General features: G+C 35.2%; 1 protein-coding gene across 1 annotated transcript in view; it reads left to right on the forward strand.

Annotated features, from left to right (window-relative positions):
* The window catches only part of itgb5 (integrin, beta 5), a 63,645-nt gene that overhangs the window by 10,455 nt on the left and 25,635 nt on the right, over positions 1 to 27,555 (forward strand). Inside the window, exons 8-10 of the mRNA XM_056465241.1 lie at positions 137 to 226; positions 2,021 to 2,155; positions 9,898 to 10,327. Of these exons, the coding sequence (XP_056321216.1) occupies positions 137 to 226; positions 2,021 to 2,155; positions 9,898 to 10,327 (655 nt within the window). The remainder of the gene's footprint in view (positions 1 to 136; positions 227 to 2,020; positions 2,156 to 9,897; positions 10,328 to 27,555) is intronic.

The following is a 27,555-nucleotide window of genomic DNA, read 5'->3' on the forward strand; positions in this document are numbered from 1 at the left end:
AAAAGAGTTTCTACCGGTGGTTTGTCAAACCCACTTACCTGTGTGGAGCACACGTCATGAATGCAAAATATTTTTATTATTATTATTTTATTTTATTTTTTTGCATTTAGTGTTCTCAAAGTCTTTTTAATCCTAGAACCTCACTGCGTTGATCCCTGGTACTACAGTGGAAATTTTGGACCAGGACTCCAAAAACATCATTCAGCTAATTGTGAATGCCTACAATGTAAGTTGTTCTTCATGACATTTTGTTCGGTTGTTGGATTTTTATAGCGCGCTGTTCGAAACACAGGTGCACATAAAAGAAAATGGGCCCTTGCTGACCCCCAAAGTGACCTCTTCATGCTTATGTGCCTTGTAAAGTGTGCACCTTGAAGTTCAAGGTTTAAGCTGTGATGTATAGTGACAGGCCATTATAAACGCACTGTTCATTTTCAAGCAATGTGGTCAACACACCTTATGGTCATGCAACCATTTGATCAACACATTACAGCTCAGTATTACGTAACAATAACTCATTGAGTTTTCCATGGAGATTGACTCCAGTTTAATTGCCACTATTTCTGTAGCTAATAAACGACTGATTAATTGAATTTAGAACAGATGAGTTTGATTTTGGAAAGTTTTCACTCTGGTATCATATGATTGCATAAGATAAGGTATTTCCTGTTTTTGTTATCGCAGAGCATTTAATGGGCTTGTCCAAGTGTTTGCTTATGTTCAGTAGGCTTTGTAGTCTGGTATTTCTGGCTTTTGTTGCTGTATTGAAGGAGCACTTCTGTGGTCCAGCAAACAACCTCCAATGGAAAGATGTTCTTTAGCTTGAAACGGCATAAAAGTAATAATTCTGTTAGAGTTGTATTGTACATATGCTTTATTTGGTTAACCATAGGTAAAACATAAAATCAAGCTTAAATTCTATATCAACGTTCGTTTAGAAGTTAAGCGCGATTTATTATAATTTTTTATTTGTTTATTATTTATTGTTATTTATATTTTATTAATTTTTATTTCATAATTTTTTATTTGTATATTTAATGTTTGTTTGTTATTTATTTTTGTTTATTTTTATTTTTTTTGTATTTATTTATTTTTATTTTTTATTTTTATGCATTCATTTATTTTTATTTGTTTATTTTATTTATTTTTTATTTACTTTTTTTTGGTTTATTATTTATTTTTATATATTTATTATTTATTTATTATTTTTATTTATTTTATGACATTAAAAGATAACATTGACTAACAGTTCCAGTGCATGAATTTAAAAAATGCTGATACCATTTCATAGTGTCTGCAAAATATATTAGTAATATATTAATATATAGTAATATTAATATTTAATATGAATATATTAAAATATATATTAGGAAAGTTTCTTAATAAATCATACTAATATGCTCTTTAAGAATCATTTGACACTAAAAGACGGGAGTAATTGTGCTGGTACAGTAAATACAAATTGAAATAAAAATGGTATTTTAAAATTGGAATTATATTTCACAATTTTACTGTATTTATCAAGTAAATACAGTCTTGGTGAGACTTGAATATTTTTTTCAAAAGTGTAAAATAATCTTACTGACCCTAAACTTTTGAACCGTAGAATTATTACTTACTGGACATCTGCCTTGAGGTCTTGCAAACACAATTAACTGTCACGGGAAATGGCATCATAAGATGTCTCTGTTAAAAAGATTTGGGATTTCCAGAAAGATTTTAAAGAGTAATTAAATAATCAGTTTAAAACATAACTAGAGACAAACATGACCAAATATCAAGCTAGTTTTTTTAATGTCCTAGTTACTCGCCTGGCTCTAGGTTTACACCAGTATATGCCAAAATACTGAAGGCTATGATTACTGTCAGGGATCTAATCTATTTTGGTGTTGTTTTCAGTAAAGTCCAAGAATATATTTGTGGTTTTACTTGGAACACCTCCATAAACTTTTTGAAAGTATTTTAGTGAATGTTAGATTGCTTTACGTTTGATTTTGGTTTTTATTTTGCTTTTGTGTAGAACATAAGGTCAAAAGTTGAGCTGAGTGTGTGGGATCATCCTGAAGACCTCAGTCTGGCCTTCTCCGCTACCTGCCAAGATGGACAGCCCCTGACCGGCCTCCGCAAGTGCGCCGACCTCAAAATTGGTGACACTGTTAGTACTTTACACTTTACCACGTAATGTGCCTTTTCAAATGGGTTTAAAGGGAGCAAAGCTGATCCTGTCTCTCAGTCTGCAACCTGAGTGTTTGATGTGTTGTCTGGCGAGAAGCTGGACTCTTATTGATACTTTTTGGATTGAACATAGTGAGCTGTATAGATGCTATATACTACTAAAAGGAACTGGTGAATGTAATACTCTTAAAGCGATAGTTCACCCTAAAAAATAAAGGGTCAGTTAATTGGGGGTTAGTAAATGGTGAGTAAATCTTTTTGTGAACGGTCTAGAAAAGTGCCATATAGGTTTAAAAACACGTATTCCTAAATTTTCAGGTCACATTTTTACAAATTACGCAAAACAATGAAACCTTCTACCCCTCATTTGTCTTTGTTGAGCTGTATGTAATGCCCTGGAAGTGAAAGCAACCTATTTTCTTTCAACTTCCCTAAGGAAGTGAAAGAGTGATGGGGAAAAACACAGCATAACACAGTTATTGGAAAGAATATGAGATGTTTATTTCAGAGCGTGACTTTGTTTTTGTTTATTCATTGTAACCCCAGTGCATTTGGTGATTGCTGCAGTCATAATTTTGGTTATATTAATACCAAATTTGGTTATATAAATAGAGGATTTAAGACCCTATCATACACCTGGCGCAATAAGTGCAGAGCGTGTGGTTATGTGCCTATGTGGGTTCAAAAGCTTACACATTGCCTAATACACACAGGATATACAACAATACACAAATATCTTCACATATGACAAACATTAAAGGATTAAAATGTTACAAAAATGATTACTACATAAATATAAAAACCACTACCACCATGCCTTCTTCATACCTCCATGCCTTTTTTTCAGTTAATTAATCACAATTTGCGGTTTTAGAATGTTGTTATTATTATAATTATTATTATTAGCAGTATTATTTATTATATGCGTATTTATTTACATCACCATATGGGGCATAGGAAGTGTTTTTGGTTATAACTCAGTTTTTTGACCAAACTTCGTTATTATTGTTCATCTATTTGTTAGCGGGTTTTAAAACAAATCTTTGCACTTAACAAACAAAATTAAATATGTTTAAATAGGCTGATGGATGTCTTTTAGTGGAGTGCGTACAACACCATTTCCTTATGCACAAAAGTAAAGGAGTAAAAGTAAAGAGAAAGTAAAGAGGCTGAATGGAGGAGGCTCGTTCTTTATCCTTATGTTGCAGATGGTCTGTTTAACTGTTTTCTCACTAGCGAAGCATTCAGTTTTTCCACTTAGAAAGTTTGCGATGTAAATAGCAAATGCACCATGCTGCAATGCAATTGACTGTTAAAGGAAATTGGGAGATGAGACTCTGCTTGTTTTAATGCACGTTATGCTCAAAACACACATATAACTCATTAAGAGAATAAGCACAACCCTGTTAGACCATGCACCGCTTTAAAATAGCAAAAGTGGATTCAGACATGCTCTTAATGTTTTTGCGCCATGCACTTTAGACTTTGCGCCTAGATTGTTAAAATAGAGCCTCTAATGTTAGAGACAGAATACCCTTTAGAAGCAAAGTCATCAATGACACATGTCTAATATTCTCATCACACACATCATTAATAATTGACATTAATGATGCAGTAAGGTTTGTAATCGTTAGCAAACATTGCTGAAATACTGATACACATTTGTAGATGTATTGTTTTGCCTGTGTGTTAGCTGATGTAGTATTTCCTCTGATAACTTTCAGGATTTGAATAACATGCTTTGTTTCGAACTCGCTCTATGCTATTATGCTTTGCAGCCACTCACTCCCTGTTTTGAGTAAAATAGATGAAATGGTCCTCTCAAAAGGATTTGGAAACTAAAAATATTACAGTGACATAACTTGCAGATCACAGATTTTTAGCAGCAAGTCTCAATTTGCATTCAACAGTGCTTGTATCACTTTAAAAGAATGCTTTCAGTTTTTGGTGTTTGGATTTGGTGGATTGTTGGAACTCTTTTACATTCTTAATTAGGCGGACATTGTAAAGCGTCTATAGGATTACTTGGTACATGTCACCATGCAGTGATCTGACCCTTGAGGATTCAACCAGAGCTCTCCAGTCTCTCTATTCTGCCTAACTGAATGTAGAGAAGGATCGTGATGGAGAGTGGAGGGGTGCAACTGAATACCCACAATGAATGGAGCAACCCAATTTTCTTTGGGCCAATCCAATATGCCCAGGGTCTTTTTGTGTCCCAGCCATGAGGGAAATTTGCCACCGTGCCCAACTGCCAATCATTCCTTTAGAATGGAGGGCACAACCCAAACAGAATCCCATGTGTCACTCACGGCCCTCTGCCGAACTTTCGGAGGAGTTGGCGTTGCATTTCAATGGGCTCGCACAATAGCCGAGGGTTCTTTCTGGGTGAGGAGCTGTGGAAAAACACAGGCCTTGGATAGAGAGGCACTAGCCCGGATTCTAAAGTTAAGCTAAGATTCCTTTCACAGGCGCAGATTGAAGCCCCTAGAGACTACTAAAATGTCCCATACATAACACATTGGTCTAATCCTATATTATGCTGGCTGGTATCCCAGGAAACAAACGTTTACTTTTGGATAGACTTTGTTTGCCAATAGATTTTTAAAGCTTTGCTCACTGCTGTTCAAATGCAATCCTTTTTGTACAGCCAGGATCAGTGATGGTAAAATGATTGACATGCTAATATATTTGATGCTTTTTATTGACAATAATAATAATACAATTTATTATTATTATTAATGATTATTATTATTATTATTATTATTATTATTATTATTAGAAATTATTAGAAATTATTATTAATATTATGTATACACTGCCATTTTAATAATGTTATTTGTTGTATTTTAATTGTAATTGGTATTGATATTTTTGTGTGTTTTTATTTTTATTTTTTTGGTATTTAAGATATTTTTTAAATATTTTGTGCAAGAAGTAATACTAATTTAGTAAAGTAGTGCAGCAGTAATAACAGTAGTAGTAGTAGTAACAGGAGTAGTCGTAACAGCAACAGCAGTAGTAGTAGTAGAAGCAGTAACAATAGTAAAAGTAGTATCAGTAGCAGTAACAACAACAGTAGTAGTAGTTGTAACACTAGTAGAAGTAGTAACGGTAGCAGTAAAAATGGTAACTGTAGGAGTAACACTAGTAACAACAGTACAAGTAGTAACAAGAGTAATAACAACATTAGTAGCAGTAACAGTAGTCGTAACGAGTAGTAGTTGTAGCTGTAGTTACAGTAGTAGTAACAACAGTTAGTAGCAGTAACCGTAGTATAAGTAACAGTAACAACAATAGTAGTGGTAGTAGTAACAACCGTAGTAAGACTAGTATTAGCAGTAACAGTACTAGTAACAACATTAGAAGTAACAGTTGTAACAAGAGTAGTAGTAGTAGCAACAGCAGTAGTAGTAACAACAGTAGTAGCAGTAACAGTAGTATTAGTAACAAACAGTAGTATAAGTAACAGTAACAACAGTAGTAGCAGTAACAGAAGCAGAGATGTAAAGTAACGAAGTAGAACTACTTCACTACTGTACTTAAATACTAAAAGGCTGTATCCGTACTCTACTGGAGTATTGAACCGAATCGATGGCATGATAATCGTAACTGAACCAAACCATGAGACCAGTGTAGATTCACACCCCTACTCATTACAATTATAGACCTTTTTGTTGGCTGCTGCATGGAGGGTGCCATAGTGACCACGTCTTCCGGTAGAATGTTTAGGACTTCCGTTTACAGCATTTACAACCGGTAATTTGCGATCCAAATATGGGTTTCAATAGCATTTTGAGTGGATTACGGAGTGTTTTTGTTACACACAACTATGAAAGGTGTGTGTTAATGCTGTTATAAGAAAAACAGTGTCGTAAGCCATGTTTCTTTTTGTACTGCTTAATCACGTGCCGCAAAAAAAGATATTTAAAATAACCAAAACACTATGATGTCTTTTGACTGCTTTCTTTAATAACTACATTACACAATACTTGTACTTTTACTTTCAGTACTTGAGTAAATTTTGAAATAAAATTTAGTACTTCCACTTAAGTATGGTGCTTAAAGAGCACTTCTACTCAAGTCACTTTTTGATAGAGCATAGGTACTTTTACTTAAGGCTGGGTCTCTAGTACTTTATACATCTCTGAACACAAGTATTAGTAACAGTAACAACAACAGTAGTAGTAGTACATGCAGTAGTAAGTACAGTAGTAACAGTAGCAGTAACAATAGTAGTAACAGTAGTAGTAGTAACAGTAGTAGTAATTGTGAAAAGAAGCTACTTCTTTTTTGACTGATGCTTTAGCTTGTCAGCATTCATTCAGGAACTCTGCTGCTCTCAAAGACAACTTCTGGCCAGTGAATGCTCATCTTTATGTAATGTTCACTCAACCTTTTCCTCTGACCAAATACACAGACTTCATCCAACTATTCCAGTGCCCTCGTGATCCACATATCTACTTAATCTAATTCTGCCAGTCATTGCTTCATTCAGGACATACTACCTCTTTCTCTATTCATTTTTAACCTCTTACCTTCCTGCTTTTTTTGAGATGGCTATTTCAACATGATATTTAAAGCAGCATGTTAATATGAAGTTAATCAAAGGTTGAAATGTTTACACAAATAATTGTATATATTCGAAAGAAAGTCAGTAGGATTTTCTTTCTGCTATTTTTGGAAGGAATGAATGTTTTGGCTTGCATTTCAATTGACCAAACATGACATTTTATAATCTTATAACCTATTTTTATCTCCAATATATTATTAGAACAATGTTCATCATGGATACAGAACATAATATCATGATTTACATAATAAGTTACTAAATTAATAAAATAGTTAAATAATTAATTAATTAATTAATAATTAAAAAATGGATTTCCACAGTAATAAATTATACAATTAATTCAAATTGAAACTCCTTCAAATCAAGTTGAAACACCTACAAATAAGTAAATGCAGCACAATCTTACAGTTACAGACCTCCAACTTGATTTTCTTTTTTTTAATATAAACCTTTACACTTGCTTTGAACGAATACAGCTAATAAATATTAGTAAAAATAGTAAAAACAACAACAACAAAGCTGTATTTTGTTTATCAGTTAATTAAAATTATGTAAGCATTTCACATTGCAGTACTCCGTAAGAACATTTTCCACATAAATAATTGAACTCTAAAATGTAGGTTCCTGGTACAGAAATAGACATTTTGAATATTTGACGAATAGTCTTGCTTGCCTTCCATTTGCATCAAGTCTGCCCTCTGTTCCTATTTTACCCTGGACATGTTTCCTCTTTAAGCTGTTACTTTGCTTTAAAGACAGACCAGCGCTATCAAAGCACCAGCTTCTTCATTAAAACAACTTTACTGACAGCTTTAGCCCTGTATTCTGACATGTGAGCCTCTGCTTTTCCTCCATCAGTGTGACCCTCGGTGGCCCAACGTTCAGCTCTCAGCTTTGAGCTCTCGGGTCTGGATAGGGCTCACTGATCTGAAACATCATATCAAAGTGTTCGGACTCAGCGTGTTGAGCTTGTCTTCTCCCCTGGGCTGTTCCGAATCAAAGGCCAACCAGACTACATGCTTTTGACGGTATCAGGTTTTCTGCCCCTGAGGATCCACACATGAAGTTTGCTCACTTTTGGGAAAGATTCGATTAAAGATGTCATAAAGGCTTTTTTTTGCACTGCATGCTGCATAACTCAAGTGCTATTTGATAACTTTGAGAACAGCTCTACTGATTTTACATTATATAGATCAAATATAGGCTAGAAAGGCCTAGATGAAGACTGTAAAGTTTAGATTTCCTTCCTCTGGGTGGAGTCTGTTTTTTTTCTGTCTGCTCTGATGGTGGGTGATTAATCTGACAAGAATGATCTACATCAGTAAAGCCTCTGTTTGTCACCAGCACTAAGGTCATGCATGACACTGAGGGAACTGTCTTTTTCTTTAAGATGGCACTTTTTAAGTTTTTTGGGGGGGTTTTTTCTGCTGCACAGTAAAAAAATTTAAGACAGTACAAAAAATTTAGTTGAGTTACCATAAGATTATTAGTTTTCTAGAGAGGTGAACTACTATTACAATTTTTGTGCCAACTGAATATTTTTTTGTCTGCAGAACTGGAATGCCTGAAGTTGAGTAAGCAAACAAAAAAATAAACTTTATTTCCTTTTTTACTAAATTTTTTTTTCTCTTGTTTACTCAATTTTTGAAAACATCAGTTGCACTGACGTAAAATGACTAAAGTTCAGTGAACAAAAAAACTCCTTTGGAAATTGGTACTAGGAAATAAAACTTTATCAGAACAAACAAACATAGTTCAATTGAAATAAAAAAAAATACTAAAACAGACAAATGTTAACATTTATTAGACACAGAATTCGAAATAGGACAGGAAACGAAGCAACAGTAACGGTAAACAAGACAAGGATCAAACATAGCAGGACAAACAGGGAAAACCACTTTGTAATACTTCACAGGGAAAAACAAGACTCAGCAAAGAGTCTGTGTGAATGAGGTGTATTTATAGTCCTAGTAATCAGTCCATCATGAGCTTCCAACTGTGTGTGTAATCAGAAATTGGTTCCTCCATTTGAAGTATAGTTTGATATTATATTATAATTTGAGCATTTGATTTGTCATTTGGGTAGTTGTTTTGAAAGTTTGATTTATTATTTAATCTTTTTAGGCATTTTGATTTGACTATTCAAACTGTTGAATACAAATTATCAGTCCACATACGCTAAGTGTTTCTTTTTGTAGAGCAAAATAGGTAAATGAGAGATGAAATTTCACATTAAAAGTATTTCTTCAGCAGTGATTTGCTCTGGTGTGGTCTTGATCTGCTCTTCTTCCGATCTCTTCCACAGGTCACTGACTGTAATGGGTTGCTTAGTCATAACTTTGTCACCAAGGATTTTTCTACAGATTTTTAGTGCAGTTTAGATCAGGATTATTGGCTGGCCATTTTTCAGCTTCAAGGAAATACTTTTACCATTTTGCTGCCCACACAACATTCCTTTCAGCAAAAAAATAGTCTAGCCTTTTGACTCTTATTGCTGTTGAGAAGTTTGGTCCTTGCAGGGCTTTCAGTCCAAATACTCTTACATGTCAAGACACTGTATGCTGAGACAAACCTTTACACTTTTTTATCTACTATTGAACCAAGTGGCCATTTAGATTCTCTGCATTTTCTTGTTCTTTTCTGCATGTCTTTTGTGGACGACCAGCCTTTTTGGGGGGACTTTAATGAGTTACTAACATTTGTAAAGATGCAATGTTCTAGATTTGAAACGACAGACTTCTCTTGCAGTGGCTGAAAGAATTATCCTTTTTGCTATCATCTAGACAACCTGCAGTCTGAGGAGTTCAGTCACTTAAGAATGGCTTACTATCTTGCAAAGGCCCTCTGTTAAAAAGGGTATACTAATGAAGGAATTTACCGCATTGTGCCAGACAACTGGAATGTATTTAAAAGTGTTCTTTAATTTTGATCAGCTTTTTAAATTACTATTTTTTTCAAATATCTCATTTACATTTTATGCCTCAGAATATATGGTACTTGCTATAAACTGCTCTCTTACTCCTATTACGAAATCTTCAAATCTGACTAAGCAGTGACCTTGCGAATTAAGAATTTGTATGCTATTCTCCAATTTAGATCTCCACTCTTAGTCTTTAGAGAAAATAAGTAGTCTCATGTCTTTCTTGCAGGTCTCCTTCAACGTAACTGTAGACGCACGAGGATGTCCTCCGAAAGGCACCAGAAAGAGTTTCACCATCAGGCCTGTTGGTTTTAAAGACCGTCTAGAGGTTTCTGTGGATTATCGCTGTGATTGCCGCTGCACATATTACACAAAGCCCAACAGCAGTCGCTGCAACTCTGCTGGCACCTACAGTTGTGGGATGTGCCGCTGTGAGCCTGGGTATCTGGGAGCTCGCTGCGAATGCCAGGAGGGTGAGGTGGACCACCAGCACCTCAGTGCCTGTCGAGAAGCAGAAGGCAAGCAGGTGTGCAGCGGTCGTGGAGAATGCAGCTGTAACCAGTGCCTGTGCTACGAGTCAGAATTCGGCAAGATCTATGGCACCTTTTGCGAGTGTGATGACTTCTCCTGTGCCCGACACAAGGGCGTACTTTGCTCAGGTAAGATAAACGTATTCACTAGTTGTCAAAATAAATTTCAAAGGGAAAACTTTTGCATTTCAGTTCCACACTGTTTTTCATTGTGGAATTTTCAGTGCAGACTGTGAATGTTTATAGACTGTCTCCTAGTTCTAGTCTATGTCTCAAGGTATTCAGCTTATTTTGCTTGCCCCTGGGCCTCTTTGGGATGCAAGACTTATGCCTGGTGCATTTTTGATCAGCTCTTGCCAGCGAGCAGTTGGCTGGCACCCCATCTCTCCCTCTCCACTGGATGCATCTCTACCATGCCACAGTGAAAGCTTTGTAGCAAACTGCATTTGTTTATCCATGCACACAATGGCTGGTCTATGAGAAATAAAGCCCTGTGTTTTCTTTAGTCAGCAGGACCTGTGGGCCCACCACAGAATGGACATTTGTTGAACCTCAATGACAATGTGATTGGTAGAATCGAGAATATGTCCCGTTCCTGTTATCTCAGCCATGGACAGCTCTTCTTGTCCTCAGTAATGAGTCCTTAATGAATCTGAGCGATTGTGCTTCTTCACACCACTTTGCCATGGTGAGTTAACTGGGACAATTCTTGTAAACTCACCAATAATGGCTGTGGGAAAAGGCAACTGTTGATGAGAGTTCTCTGTAGGTCTCGCTCACTTGTTAAATGTCTCATAAACGTGCTTAATGACATTTTGATACACTGGTTAGAGCAGCTTGTTTTACAGATTTGGAGTTGCGAAACATTCGAGATGGAATATAAATTAGGTACTCCTGGAAGTCCCATAGCTATCGTCATTCAGGAGAACTCTGAGGTCTCTCTAGTGGCCTGTTTCCACTGAGTGGTACAGTATGGTACGGTATGGTTCGCTTTTATGGTCGTTTCCACTGTTAAAAGGTACCTTGAAGTGAACCGTACCGTACCACTTTTTGGGTAGCCTTTCGAAAGGGTAGCACAAAAAAGGGTACCAAAAGGCAGAGCCAGACACACAGATGAACGCTATTGGTTTTATAGAGATGCATCAGTTGTGTGTATGAGAGAATAAAAACAAAGGAAGCGCCATTTTTAAATACACAGCCGAGGCATTAGGGTTGTGCCAATAGATGATAGTATCGTGTATCAATGATCGCCGAGACCTATGACGATTTTAAAGACGATATTTAGCTCATTTCGCATTAATGTAGACCTATTACATGTTTTAATTGCATTATTGAAGAAAATTGATAGTATTATTTTTAATCATTATCATTAATAATAAACGAACTAAAAATTATTTGACAGCTTCAGCTGTTCACATCAACATCACTTGACCGACACTTTTGAATAAAAATGAATTATTTCGATAGCTCTCTCGCGCTCTCTCTCTCTGTCTCAGCAGCAGCAGCAGCTGAAGCGCGAGCAGCATGTGAGGGCACAGCCACATCTCATAGCAAATTAGTTTGCAACGTTGTTGCTTAAAAATACTAGACTAAATAACAAAACTGGATTTAACTAACAAACAAGTTAAATAAAACGTTTTTTAAAAATTAAACAACTGAAGAAGAAAATGAAACTTTATTTATTTTTTTTATTTTGATTCACTTTATTTAGCAATTTTTTTTATTTAAAATAGAAATCTAAAATAAATATTAATAAAAGGTAAAAAAAAAAAACTATCGATTGCAGGTTTAATATGATAAAAATATCGCTAAATAAAATCTAAAATGTAAACATTCTACTTTTAAGATTGCAACTTTCTCATGAAGCAGTTATTCATGTTTCTGCATGCTTATAATGGCTTGTAATATTGCGCTTTAATTATGAAAGGTATTACAATAAACATTCTATTTCTTTGACACCACAAAATAAACGATAGAGCATAATATGAAACTATAGACTTTTTTTTATGTTGTCCATACAATTTTCCTCAAATCGCACAGCTCTAATGCTAATACATGTTTTAATTTTAATGTTACCAATGTCAGTATTGAACCCTGTTTGAAATTAGGGCTGTGCAATTAATCGAAATCGAATTGCAATCACAATTTAAAACGTTGCGAATTAGTTAATCGCAAAAGACTGCAATATGAAATATATATGTATTATTTAATTTCCCCCACCCAGAGCAAATGCGTGAATGCCGGCTGTGTGTGAAAGTCTTACTAGCCAATTGAGTAAGCACACTTTCGTTCTGCCCAATCAGAATTGCTTAACCGAACTACACCGACAATAAAAAAATAAAAAAACAAACAGGAAAATGCTGACAAGTGGGATTATGGTGTCTGCTGTTTCAGAAGCATTAAGTGATGAATTAATATCAAAGAAAAACTGCATTTGTAATATGGGAATATTTTGGTTTCAAAGTCACAGACACCGATCATAAATGGGTAATTTTTAAGAGCTGTCACATAATTGTTGCCACGGCTTCCAGATTGTTGAGCTGAAGCTTGACTACAAAATTAAATTGTATATCAAATCGCAATCGCAATATCTATCAAAAAAATCGCAATTAGATATTTTCCCCAAATCTCACAGCCCTATTTGAAATATGTGCAATTTTAATCGCACAAAAAATGTATGCTTGTTGAGGTATAGAAACAAAGGCTTTTTTTCATTTAACAGTCAAATCTCTCTCTCTATGGGCATATTTACTTTGTGTTGTGAATATCTGTGATAAAACGAGGTGTATATTGTAAGCATCAACCGGTTAAAAGGTCAAAAGGAAGCTGTCCTGAATAATTTAAACATTTCCTTTGGTGCCGGAGTTTCCTTCTGTGTCACTTTATTACTGGGTCACTGGGTTTGGTGAGCGTGTCATGACTCCTGAAGTGTGATTGGCTGTCGGCTCAGTGCTTTACAGCAGACAAGAATAAGCTGTTATTCTGAAGATGAAGCTTTGTACCCCCCTTTGTAGACACATTCCATATATAGCTGTATGTAATGGTGGTTGCTTCAGGCTGTATTTAAAGAAACCAGTAAAGCCATTTAAATGTAAACATGGCTTTAAAATGACCATATGCACTCTTATTATTAGTCTTTTAAGCAGTACTCTCTTGTTCATACACCTGGAGCAAACAAAGGTTTTTTTAACCTCTTTGTAAGATTACAGCTGTCCGTTTATTTGCATATCTTACTCCACTCCTTGTTGATACAAAAAACAGCATTTTAAAAATTGCAGTAGCTAAATAAAGACAAAATAATTCTCGAAGGGCACCTTGTGCTGTATTATGGTAGCATTTTCCCCTATTTATTAGAAATATGAAGTCATGCCAAGCATAATGTAATGTCAGCTAGTTATAATTTTTCAATGGGTGCTCAGAACCTAGTTTTTTTTTTTCTTTGTTTATTTATTTTTGTTTTGTTTTTTGGTCAAGAAACGTTTGTTTGTCAGCAGAATATTCTCATTGACCAGTCAACATTCTCAGTCAAGTTTCCTAGAAAGCTTATAAAAATTTTAAAATCAGTTTTCATATAGACGATACATTTGTGTATGTAGGTAGTTTCAAGAGTTCACACTTAGCTGATGATTAATTATAAGCTTGTTTGGCATGCTATCCCGGGAGAGAGCCCTAAGCTCATAAGATCCTTGAGCCCAGGGCTCCCTCCCATTGCAAGGCGAGAGGGGAGTTTGAGCTAAGGTAGATCTCGAGAACTCCCCTGCTGTAGTAACTAGTGAACAAATAGTGATTGCTCTTAAGAGATAACTACTTACTAGGAGCATGTCTATGGTGCCCATTTGGATTAGTCAATTAACTTAAGTTGCATGTTTTTGAACTGTGCGAAACCCACATGAGCACAGGGAGAAAGTGCAAACTCCACACAGAAACGTCTGCTGGTTTGGGAAAGCCTGGAACCAGAGACGTTCTTGCTGTGAGGCAACAGTGCTAAGCACTTGGCCACTTTGTTACCCATCTAGGAAGGAGAAGGCGTAGGGGTGGAAGGGGGGATTCTTCAAAACGAAGATAGGAGTGGTATGTAACCCAGGGTATTTGTACTGGCTTAGGAGTCGTCTGATTGGTGCATTGAGAATTGGATAATGCGGATCCAGCCGCTAGCAATCATAAGCACGTGATCCTGTCAAAATTAGTTTGTAAATAAACTTCACGTAATGTTTCAGGAGTGATGATCACATTTTATACATTTCTGTGTTTGCTGAATTGCAGTTATTGGGACCATAGTAATCAAAGTTACATTGCTTGTCTTCCATTTTGTGACTACTATTGTTGACCATAACAGTATCTTAGTCTTTACAAATTGATTATGTTCTGCAGTTTTAACTTAACCGCTGTTGACAGATCTGTCATGTTTTGCTCATGTTTAAAGGGATGGTCCACTACGATATCATATTTTAAACTTTGTTGATGTGTAATGTAGCTGTGTGAAGATAAACAGCATCTCTGAATGTAATACAGTCAAAGTTCAATGCAAAGGGAGACATTGGCTTTTACAAAGTTAGCTTCGCAAAGTCTACAGCAAACAAAGTTTGGGGACTACAAAAATATACATCCTAGTCAGTGAGATCACAAATGCTTCAGGTTACTTGTATTCACCATGCGCACACACCCTGCGCAGCGAAGTGGTGTGGCCAGAGGTGCTGTAATGTTGTAGCAGAGAAGGCTAAAATGTCGTCCAAAGCAGCTATTTCTACAGAGCTTGTTCTGTTTTTGTACTTGGGCTTCCAAAGGAAAGACGACACAACACGACGCGAAGAAAGAAGTACCTGTAAGTGTTTTATTTGGTAAAATTGATCTATTACATAAGTAGTGTCTAGCGTTAAAGGTATATTGTAGCAAGGATGTAAACAAAGGGAAATGCTGTTTGGCCCTGTTAACAATTTCGCTACAAATTCATATTTATCAGTCCAATCGCTGTAAACAGCCACAATCTTTACCTTATTTTTTATCTTCACATTGCTTTGCATGTTATAAATACAACCAAGCGTTAAAATTACACTCTGGACCACCCCTTTAAGGCTGTTTCACACAGTAGTGTTTTGCTGCCATGTCCACTTATTATAACCAGTTTTGATTTGCTGTTGAACAGTTTGGTCTATAAATCAGTGAGTTTTATGAAGTGATAAAAGTGGAAAGGTGTGGGTACCAATATTATTATATTAAACGCTTTTAAATTTACTTTAGGAAATGGATTGTTTTCTGTTTTTTTAACTGGCAGTCAAGACTGTGGTTCTTGCACTGCACAAAAAACTCCACACACAATACATTTAGTAGATAATTCAGATGTTGAATGCGGTTGTCACTCCAGCGAATTCCTGATCTATGTGTGTACAGGATGCAACTCTAAAAGATAAACTAACAGCAATATTTAGCTGCAGTCAACAAAATAGAAGCCTATTTAGTCTTGTGTTTTGCTTGAAATCTGTTCATTGAAAAATTTAGCAAATCATGTCAGATGTGATCAACTCGGCCTTGCTGTAGTCCTGATATCAGTAGAAGAGCTCCTACTCACCAGAAGCGCTGCAGAGATAAGATTCCTGTGTTCTGTGTTGCATTTGAGTGAAGCTGTCGTAATGAAAGACTTTTGAATCTGCTGAACTTTTATAATTATAAGGATTAAGTGTGACTGCTATTTTTACTTTTGTGGGCACATTCCCCATGTCAGTCAAAAGTTTACCATTTTAAGACCTATTAACATGCATGTGTTTTGAGTCTCTGAACAATAGTTTTCTGGGTGTTTAGAAGTGTCAGCATGACCATATGTTAAAACTATTGAGCTGTTTTTGATGGTGCCTGTAGAAAATGTCTTTGTAGTGTTGTTCTATACATCTGCTGCTGATTTAAATTGCTTAATAACACAGCCAGAAATAGTGACTAAAGGATGAGGCCTATGTGTACCCTTTTCTTTTCTTTTAAATCCTCAACCTTGCTACAGACAGGCAATTAACATTCTAAAGACTAGCATGTTTGTGTTTGTTTGTGGTTTAGAAAGACAATTGCAAGTAGTCAGAATGGAAGGAATTTGGATGTTTGAGTTTTGAACCAAATTCAAGAATCCTGTTTGTGTTTCGACAAAAATATAAAGCATCACAACTGCCTTCAAACAAATGTTTGAAATGCTATTTGAGCACATTACAGCTATTTTTATGGGGTGGTATGACACTGACTACTGCAGTGAATTAAACTGCAATCACAACAATAAATAAATCGCATTATAAATTGTATGAAAACAAAAACATCATAACAGAGAATTGATCAAATAAATTCAGCATTTGTGAACTGAGATTAACACACTTTTAAAGGCTCCTATTTTCATCATTTAACAAGATGTAAAAGATGTCTTACAGAATGTGTATGTAAAGTTTTAGCTCAAAATACCCATCAGATCATTTATTATACCCTGCTGAATAAGTCAATTTTAGGGTGAGAGGAAGTTGTAGCTGTCAGTGACAGACACAGACAGTGACCCAGATGTGAGAACATAGATACAGTCTGTTTCTCAATTCCAAGAACGCTGAGAACGGACTCGTGTTCTCATTGAGAGCAGTCTTGCCGAGTTCCTTCTGAAGAACGAACTCAGGAGACCACGAGAACAGAGAATGCGTGCTGTGAGGAATGAGATGCTGCTTTCTTCCTGATGGTCACATGACCTTCACACACTTTTAAATGAAAAGTTATTTAAACATTACAGCATTCATATAACAATTTATAGTTTTTTCCCTTCACAATATATACAATGCATACTTTACAAATATACGTTGAACGAATAAAAATTTTAAATATTACAACAGATTTTTTTAAGTTTATTAATAAAACTGATTTTAATGAATTTCAGCAAAAAAACAATCTTAATGTGTTTATGCCTTCATTAAGATTTTCATGGTAATGTTTACTTCGTCTCATTTTGGCAAACTCCTGAGATAAAGAAGATATATCTCTGAACTTTAATAATAAATCTATATAAAATAATACAATTATAATAAATCTATATAAAATGCTGCGCTTCCCACCACCTTTATTCAGCCCCAATGACTTCTGGGACTTCCCGAGCGGGTTTTGCTCATGTCTACATCAATGCATCCTAGATATCAAGAACACATTCAGGAAGTTTCAAGCATCCTCCGTTCTTGCGGTCTTGAGTTTTGTAACTGAACACAAGGACGAAAGATTGCTGAAGAATCCATATTGAGAAACAGCCAGAGATTCTATGTAGGGCTGGGCAATATTGCAAAAATATTATCATGATATCATGTTTCATATCATTCGATATCGATAATTGAGTATTTTTTTTAACAATCCATTTAGGAATATTAGGGTTTTTTTTATTTAAAAACTATTATAATTTGCCAACATTACTAAGGCAAATGAATTTAATAGTTTATTCAACCTTCCTGCAACTATGAATGAGCCACACAAAAAAAGTTACAAAGTTTGTGCACACACATACACCTGCGCAGTTATACTGACACTAAGCAGTGATTGGAGCGGTTATGAATTACATAGTGATTTTACTGTATTTTCTTTATCACAAACATGCACTATTTTGAAATCTTTCTGGAGGTGCAGCTGATCACATATAGTTAAAACAGATCTTTTGATACCATTTTCTTGACAAATCCTGTCTTGTTTGATAGGATTTATGCTAATATGATAATATGCTCCTGGCAATCAATTCAGTGGGTGAGGGACTGAACGGCCATGTCACAGTGTGTTTGGCCTTCTCAAAATGGCTGGGATTTGGGTCCTAATTTAACATTAGAATGTTTTTTTAAGGATTTGATGTATTTTTGCCTGTGATGTCTATGGCTGTGTGTCCACACTAAACTACACACAGCTGTCAAAACAGCTTCCAGAGGTTGATTTTTGCGTGATGAGTGCCCTTTAACTGAAGTATGTATAGACGAGAAGTGAAATGTAAACAAACTTGCTAGTGCTTGTCTTTAGCAAAGAAAAACATGTGCATATGTTTATCTACATGCATTTGACCTCAATCAGTATACACTTGAGCTTTACATCTATTGTCACTAGCTCGTAGTAACATCTCAGGATGGATGTTTGTTATTGGGTTTTTCAACACATTTACAGCCCATCCAATAAATATATTGGACATTTAGCTGCTTTTTGGATCATTTCAGATGTAAGCTTGTATCTCTTAGCATTAGCAAGAATTAGATCTTGCAGTGGTGTTGCATTGGTTACCATTTTAGCTGTGATGTTGTATGTTAAATACCAAATATATGCTGTAATTCGGACATAATATGGTTCCATTTAACGTTTGGCTAGCAGGACTACTTCCACCAACTCATCTTTATAACTGTACAGACCATTGACGTGTGTTTGAGTTTCTTTTTCCACACCCATGCAACCTCTCTTAACCCAGTAAATGACATCAGCGCCTGGCAACACACTGACCTCAGATGCAAACAAACAGAAAAGGCCTTCCCCACCTTACCGTCAACATAAATGCAGGACAGTCTAACTTTTGTTGGCTATCATGAGGTAATTAGATCTGTTTTTGCTTGTGGTTTAGGGAGGGTTATTTTGTCAATTTGTGTTTTGTTACAATTCATTAGAGTAATGTACTCATTTGTTGAAGAGTCTATTGATTTGTAAAGAGAGCAGACTTCCATGCAGAAGCACTCTTTGAAATTCATGTCTCAATGAATGAACGCTTGAGTATTTCGAGTGTCTCTCATGGGTAATCTGGATAAAGTGTTTCTACTGTGACATTCAAAAGGGATAGTTCACCTAAAACTGGAGATTCTGTCATTACTCAACCTTCACTTGTCACAAACCTGTTTGAGTTTCTTTCTTGTGTTGAACACAAAATAAATTATTTTGTAAAATGTTGGAAACCTGCAAACACTGACTTCTGTAATATTTGTCTTTCCTACTATGGAAGTCAGTGGTTTCAGGTTTTTAAAAGGCTTATTTTGTGGTCAACAGAAAAAGGAAACTGATATAGGTGTGATACGACTTGTGGTAGAAAGAATTATGAGTAAATGTAAATTTTTTGGTGGGTGTTCCTTTAATTTTTATTAATAACCAAAAGTTAAAGTAATTTTGTTCTGAAGGTGTTGTTCTGACAAAGTGTTACATGCAAAACTGTTGCAAACAATTTATTTGTGTTGAATTTAAACAAACAAACTAAATTTAATAATGTTCAACTTAATTTGTTTGTTTAAATTCAACCCAAATAAAAATTGTTTACAACCACTTAACTTAAAAAGATTGAGTAAATCCAAGGAATCATCTTTCAATAAATTTTTTCAGTGTAGATTATTGTTTTAAATGTATATAATAATAGATTAATGTCTAATCTTTGGAGAGTTTGCATCAAATTAAGGTCAGAAAACCGTTTGATAACGCCTCTTATGTCTGAAACTGTTTATTTAAGGATATTGTTTCTATAAACGTCGCCTTTCAGATTGGCTCAGAAGCTAAATGGCCATCCCCATGAGTTTCAGCTCTAGAGTCTTCATTATCACTTTTTAAATACATTGAAATGTAAATACATTGAAATGAACCCGTGATGGTGATCAGTTTTACCATATTAGTTCTTCATCAATCTTTGGGCAGATTTCTTTGTGTAGTTTTAAAAAATTTATTTATTTTTTTTTCATATGCATTTTAACTGTAAATTTGTCTCTGTATTCAGCAGTAATTCGCCACCATCTGCTTACAGATTAAGCAGTGTTTTCTACACAGAGCTAGACATCACTGACAAGCTATATGCAAGTGATTTTAATCTATGCAATCCTGAAATTGATAATAATTCTGTGATATTACTGCTGTGACTGTTGCTGCTACATCTGAAAGCATTTAAATTTTTGTTTTTTTGTTTTTTTAATAAACTTTTTCTCCAAACTCACCTCATATCTTCAGTCTAGTGTCAGAAATAAATTATTCTGTCAAATGATTTTGCAGCTGCATGTTTTCTGGTCAAACAGAATCAGTAGAAGCAAGTAAATCCTCTGCTTTCTTTGATTGCCCGTGTCTCTTCTTTGTGACATGTTTGCAGTTTCTGCACTAGTAAATCCCTTCTTCAGAGATTTACTAGTGATCATAGAGCCATGCTTCCCTGACAAGATGTGCATGAGAAGCATGGCTTTTGCGAAATCACAATTTCTCAATTTCTTTTCAATTAATCATGCAGCTATATTGTGCAGAGCAGAAAACAGAATCTTCACAGCATGCTGACTACACAAACTCTTTTTGTCCTAAGCTAATGTTTAGGGGTTTTGTAATTAAACTAAATAAATAAAAAAAATTGATTTCATTCAGGGACAGCCAGCGAAGACCAGAGACCTATTATTCAATACTGTCATTTTCACTCTTTGATGCTAATGCATGAACATTTATTTGTATGATGATGATGATGATGATGATGATAGTGTTTTTAGTTTCCATGTGTTGAAGTTAATTTACTCCTCTTAATGCAGTTTATCAAACACTGGAGTTAGTTGGACTTTGACTCGATCCCTCAGATGCATCCCTAAATGCACCAGCAAAATGAAAAGCTCAGCTGAGCAAGCCAAGGCTGGATGGAAAGTGGATCCTCTTGTAGCCTCAGGACCTGAATTAGCATGCTAAATAAATACAGCATGTCCCATATTACCTAGCTCATCATTGACACTTTACTATCACACTTTAAATGTTAAACTTTTACACAAACCATTTCAAAAGAATAGAATGTCAAAAACTGCTCATGACTATGCGTTTAATTATAAAGGGTATTAGATATTTTTAAATGCTTTAAGAAAAGCAATGTCTTTTTGGGCATATCAGACGTTTAGACTATAGACCTGTTAAATCAGTCAAACGAGTTTTATGAATTGATGCAGTCTTTATGAATTCTTTCACAGCATGTTACTGCATGACTTGTACAGTAGTTCAGATTTGAGTGGCACTTGCATGACGCTTTTGGTGAAAGTAATATAATACATTCCCTGAGGATGTGCTTTTGACCTGCTGCAAACCTCTTTTTACAGTCAGTTATGCGTTTAGTGGAGTCCAAAAGTCTGAGACTGTTACTACTGAATGGGAAAATCTTACTATATTTATATGAAGTAAAATTATATAATGTTGTGTGCAATGTATGTAATATATATTACAGCTGAGATTTTCAACTGAAGAGCTGCGGCTCACTAGAGACCTTAATAATCTTATGCAATATTATAAAAGGTTAGAAATAAACAGAAGGTTTTATTTTTGAATGTAAAGCTTAGCTTTTGTTTAAATTTTTAATGTGCATTTTTTATTATGAGCAGTAAAATAATAAAGGAATAATAAGAGTAGAGGAACTCTAATAAAACAGTTTTAAAATAAGCCATTATTTCTGGAATTCCAGTATAAGTGGAAATATGAGGTTTAATATCAGAGATGGGAAGTAACGAAGTACAAATACTTTACTGTATTTGAGTAGATTTTTCTGGTATCAGTATTTTACTCCACTATTTATTTTTCTGACAACTTTTTACTTTTACTCCTTACATCTTTACACAAATATCTGTACTTTCTACTCCTTACATTTTTAAATTGGGCTTGTTACTTTAGTTTTCATATGTTTGGTGGTGTAATCTAGATTATTTCTTGTCATTGCGCAATTTGAGCGCATTTTTTATTCACTCAATCTATTTCTGTCATTGCGCACTGCGTGCTGCAGTAGACGGCTTTTTCAACCAAGGTTATATGCAGCGTAGGTAGGCTAGTTTATGAATATTATTATGAGAAAAGCAAGGATGACTTCCCAGATGAGACCAAGGGAGATGGCGAACTTAACATGACTGATGCTGCATAGGTTTACAAGGTAATAAGACACATTTTGCTCGATTAGATCACAGGTAAACATGAGTGGCGCATTCCAGTTAAAAAATATGCATTTTTTTCAATATATTCAATAAGAATGTAAGATATTATTTAAAAAGATATACAAAAGACTAATTATTTTTACAGTGTATGAACATAAATGGCAGTTGTTTTTGATCTAACAGCCGCATGATGAATGCTGTGAGTTTGAGTCAGGATGATGATACATGTGCTGACTTTTTGAGCAATGCTGATGCCTTATTACAGGGTGTGAAGCTGCTTGACTACTTTCATAAAATAGGATGTGAGGTCTAGTTATCTACCTATCCTCACTCACTATCCTTCAGCTTAGTGAAGAGACACCACAGTGGAATGAATCACCAATTAATCCAGCATGTTTTACGCAGCGGATGCCCTTCCAGCCACAATCCAGTAGTGTGAAACACCCATACACTCTTGCGTTCACGCATGCACTTATACACTAGGGCCAATTTAGTTCATCTATTCACCCGTACTGCGTGTCTTTGGACTGTGGGGGAAACGGGATGGTTACCTACCTAGTAAAACTAAAACATGTAGTAGTAATGAGTACTTTTTACTTTAGTACATTTTTGAGGCTGTACCTCTTTACTTTTACTTGAGTACAAAACTGTAGTCAGTACTTAAACTTTTATCAGAGTCATTTTAAACATGAGTGTCTGTACTTGAATAAAAGATTTGTGTACTTTTGCCATCTCTGTTTAATATGAGAATTGATCTGAGATGGAGGGGAGCCCTGAAATAATGAAAAATCTTGACAACTGCGGAGTAATATAGAAAATATATTTAAAGTGTATCTTATGCAATATTTATATCATTATTATATACAGCTTTTATTCATTTTAAGATTAGTGACTCATCAGTCTTTTTCCAGATTTAAGAGTGTCATGTTTAAGTTCAGAATTTTATCAGTTTGCTTTAATCAAACCAAACACCCTACATTTTTGTATTGGTAGAGTTTTTTTCCAGATGTTTAGACCTCTGTTCCTGAGGTATTATTGTTATTATTATTATTAATAATTTCTTTTCGGCTTAGTCCCTCTATATTATCATTATTATTTTTTTTATTATCTTGTACACTTCAATAAGTCAGTGCTGAAGTTTCTCCTCTAGGACTGGCAAGACACCCAAACTTGTTCATCTTTGTCTTGTTTAGTTGATTTAAAGTCTTAAAGTTGCCACATTGCTACAGTGGAAATTCCGTGCATCTACATTTTGGATGGACTCTGGACATCCCATTGTAAATGAATTAATGATTTTTCCATGCGAGTTGCTATTTGGGGAAAGTGGACTAGGCTTTCGTAGTGTAACACACAGTAGCGAGACATACTCCTGTTTTAACAGCAGTCCATATAAACATGAGACATTTTACAGCATTGTAATATTTATTAAATGTTAGTTTAAAAGGGTAAGATTAGTGATGAGTCAAAGTCTGTCTTTAATGTAGACACAAACACTGCTTCAGCAAATTGTTGCTTTGAGGAAAAGCACTAGACAGCAACAACAGTCTTTCCATCTTTTCTGTCAGCAGCAGGATTAGTCTGTCATTTTTATTTAGGCTGACCTTAGAACTTTTTGTTTATGCTTGTTTCTTTGGTTTAAGGAACTTTAAGATTGAGATATGGTGTTGTTTGGCCCTTTGCCCATGTGCTTCCCACACGTATGCTGTTGAGCAGCAGAAACATGCTGTAGTTCATTAAATGGTAATTAGTGCAAAACCTTACAACACACCAAACCAGCTGTAAAGCTTGCTCAGAAACACATACTCTTGTTCATAAGCAGAAACTACTTAAGCCTTGTTTGCAGCTGTGTTAGAATACATCAATCTGATCACAGAAACATGGAGATGATAAGAATAAGTGTTGATAAACAGGGGCAGACTTAACCATTAAGCGAGGTAAGCAGCCGCTTAGGGCCCCACAGAAGTAGAGGACCCTGACTAATGCCAAGAAGCCGATATAAATCATCCTATAGCTCTTAATTTTTCTATCATATGTTGTAAAATTTGTAAAAAAAAAAAAAAAAAAAAAAAAAAAACATCAAGGTTTTAACATTATTACTACTTTTCTAAACTAGGTACCCCATGAATAGTGGAACATTCCTTCCCTTACTACAAATGCAAATATTGAAATCTGATCACAAATCACAAGTATGGTTAATCAATTGTACATGGTTTGTGAGCTGCTTTGTATTTGTGAATTTATTGTATTTAATTTTCAATGGTGGAAAGAGTACTGAAAAATCATACTCAAGTAAAACTACCCTCACTTGCTTAAAAATGTAGTGCAAGTAGAGTAAAAGTATCTGTTGTAAATATTACTCAAAGTAGTGCAAAAAGTAGACCTTTCAAAAGTAGTGAGAGTTACGCTATAAAAAAACTGATGCATTAAAATGTAATTTGTAGATGTGTGTAAATGTAACATTCTGTAGTGCATTTAGTTATTGCTCAGTAGGACAACAAGACGTTAATATTAGTATAGATATAGGTTGTGACGTCAGGTGACCAAAATTCAATGTCTAGCCAGTGTCTAAGGGCAACGTTATTTTGATCACCAATAACAACGTCATATGACGTTGATATTTGGTTGATTTTAGGTTGTGTTGAAAAGTGATCAAAATCCAGCATCTTAAAACAATATCATATTGATGTCAAATACTGACATTTATTCGTCAGGTATGGCAACTAAAATCCAACGTCTGATAGACATCATAGTGGTAACGTCCACGCAACATCAAGCTGTAACATCATTAGACGTTGATATTTGGTTGATTTTAGGTTGGATGTTGGACATTGACGTCGGCTTGACATTGAGTTTTCACTTCAACTTAATTAAATCATCAGAGTCAATGCGTGTAAAGATTTTGGACACCTTTAAATGCTTTCAAACAGTTTGCTGCAATTATAAATCGCCCATGTCTTGAGGTAGTTCATTATGAGGTAATTTACCTTCTATGTGTGATTTGATTGGACTTGTTCATCATGGACTTCTTATCCCTATAGACAAGAAAAAATAAAGTAGTGACGTAGAAATACCAATACTGCACTAAAAATGTACTCAAGGGAAAGTAAAAGTACACATTTTTAAAACTTCTCAGTAAATTACAATTTCTGAGAAAAACTACTCAATTACAGAAGTTTGAGTATTTGTAAATTGTTACTTCACACCACTGTTAATTTTAAATTAAGAAGGTTTCACTTAAAATATATCTTAACATGCAGTTTATTTACAAACAAGAAAAAAACAGAATCTAGAGAGAAAAAATATCTCCATAGAGAAAGAGTGTTTTTAGTTTCAATGCTAGGGCGCCACACCTGAAAATGCTTAGCGCCCCCAAATCACCAAGTCCGCCCCTATTGATAGGAAAGTGTGTGGTGCATGTATAGAAATTCTGAGCGCACATGCTGTAGGAATATTTCTTCCTTGTCTACTTGTGATCTGATCAACCAAAAATGCATCTTAAAGAGATGGTTCACCCAAAAATGAAAATTAACTCCCCGTTTACTCTCACTCTTGTGATTCCAAACCCTTACGAGTCTCTTTCTTCTGTTGAACACAAAAGAGGATATTCTGAAGAAAGCTTAAATCTGAAGATCATTGTCTTTCAAAGTTAAATAATATGTATGTTAATGATTACTAGTTTTTAAATTTATTCAGAATATCTTCTTTTGTTTTTAACAGGTCGGCCTGTCACTATCTAATTTTTTGGTTGTACGATATATTACACCAAAATATATTGCGATAAATGATATTATTGTCATTTTAAGACCATTTTATGCCAGCCATTATATAATAGCATCAAAATGCAAGTATGCTCTTTCGAAGAACACAATATTTTGTTCTTAAGAATATTTAGTTTATAGTAATTTTAACAATTTTTTAACTAGGCATTGGAAACGGGTATCCTAAATAAATAATAAATGTTAACGAAAAAGTGCAAGGTAAAACGTAAGAGAGGCTGCAATACTTGCTACCAGATCTATTTTCAGTTGTCAGGCACCCACATGAAAAAATTCTATAGTAATTTATACTGAATACTATAGTGTTTTTTTTAACCATACGGACACCTCCAATAGAGATCGAGAGGTGCTGCAATCAGCTAAAATGTTGCTAGAATTGGTTTTTATGTATGGACAATATATATTGCATCACAGGAAATACCAAGTTAAAAGAGGGCAATAGTTTTACCACAGGCCTATTCTATAGTAATCTGGGCATGCTTTTAAAAACAATACTTATCGTTACTTTGTGCATTGTTGTCCTGGTCATACCAGTTTATTTAAAAGGCGTCAGAAGGCTGCGTAGCAGATGAAAACTGTATTTATCTTGTACGCCCGCTCTGTAATTGTTATTGTCTCTGGAGCATAAGATGATACCCTCCAGTCACATGACACGAAACATCTGACAGCACTAATTACATTAAATAAAATTCCAGAGCTCTGATGTGCTCCTTCATTAAGTGGAGAAGCATGTGAGAGTCATTTCATCATTATTTTTAACTTATAACTTTATTCTCTTTGCAATACAATGAGGCTTTCTGGTTACTACGGAATCTTGTAAAGGGAACAGACACCACATGTCAGGCATCTATAGACTTTGTTTTTGCTGCCAAAACTTTGTCACCACTCAAGAGGCACGACTGCATGAGGCAGCTTGCCGTGTCTTGGCCTACATAATTTTCACTGCACATGTTTCTGTATTGACGAGTGAACTGTGCTTCTCAGGCACAGAGGCAAACAGAGGTCACATTATTCTTGTTAAGCAAAGGCAGACTACACATTGCTTTTGCATGATGTTAATAAAAAGAATGGCACATATAGACGAATGACCATGTTTGTAAACATTCAGGATGCGTGCGCAGGGAGGTGTCAGAAAAAAAACGGGAGCGCTACCATTTATAGTGAGAGTTATATTGATTACATGTTATATATATTATTCACATAATGCTTTCAGCATATTATAACAGCTTGTCACCCAGTGATAAGCACAGTGATTCAGCAAAAATAACGTTAAAGTGAGCGGCGTTCGTTTGACAGGTCCATTTGCAATAGCACCCTCCCAATGGATATTGGATAAGACGAAATGACCAAGCATCCAGCCCGAAATCTCAATAAAGCTCCAAGTGTTTTAACAAGAGAGAAGTTAAAGGCCTACATGTCTTTGGATGCCTAGAATTTGGTTCTGTGTGGTCATGTGCAAGAAATAATGTTCCATGATTACCAGATTCAACACTTTGTAGTGCTAAAAACTGAGGTTCTGCCTAGCCAAAGACAAGGAAAGAAGACTGAACTGTACAAGGCCTGGGTAATCATCAACAAGCAAAACAACTGCATTCTTACAGCGAACTACACCTGTACGCCAGGGTATGTGAACGCACATAGAGGTAAAGTTAGTTTTATAATCACACATTCGGACTTTCTCCTTAATAAGATAATTTCAAAAACGAGTAATGTGTAT

Source organism: Danio aesculapii, chromosome 9, assembly GCF_903798145.1.
Source record: "Danio aesculapii chromosome 9, fDanAes4.1, whole genome shotgun sequence".
Lineage (NCBI taxonomy): Eukaryota > Metazoa > Chordata > Actinopteri > Cypriniformes > Danionidae > Danio > Danio aesculapii.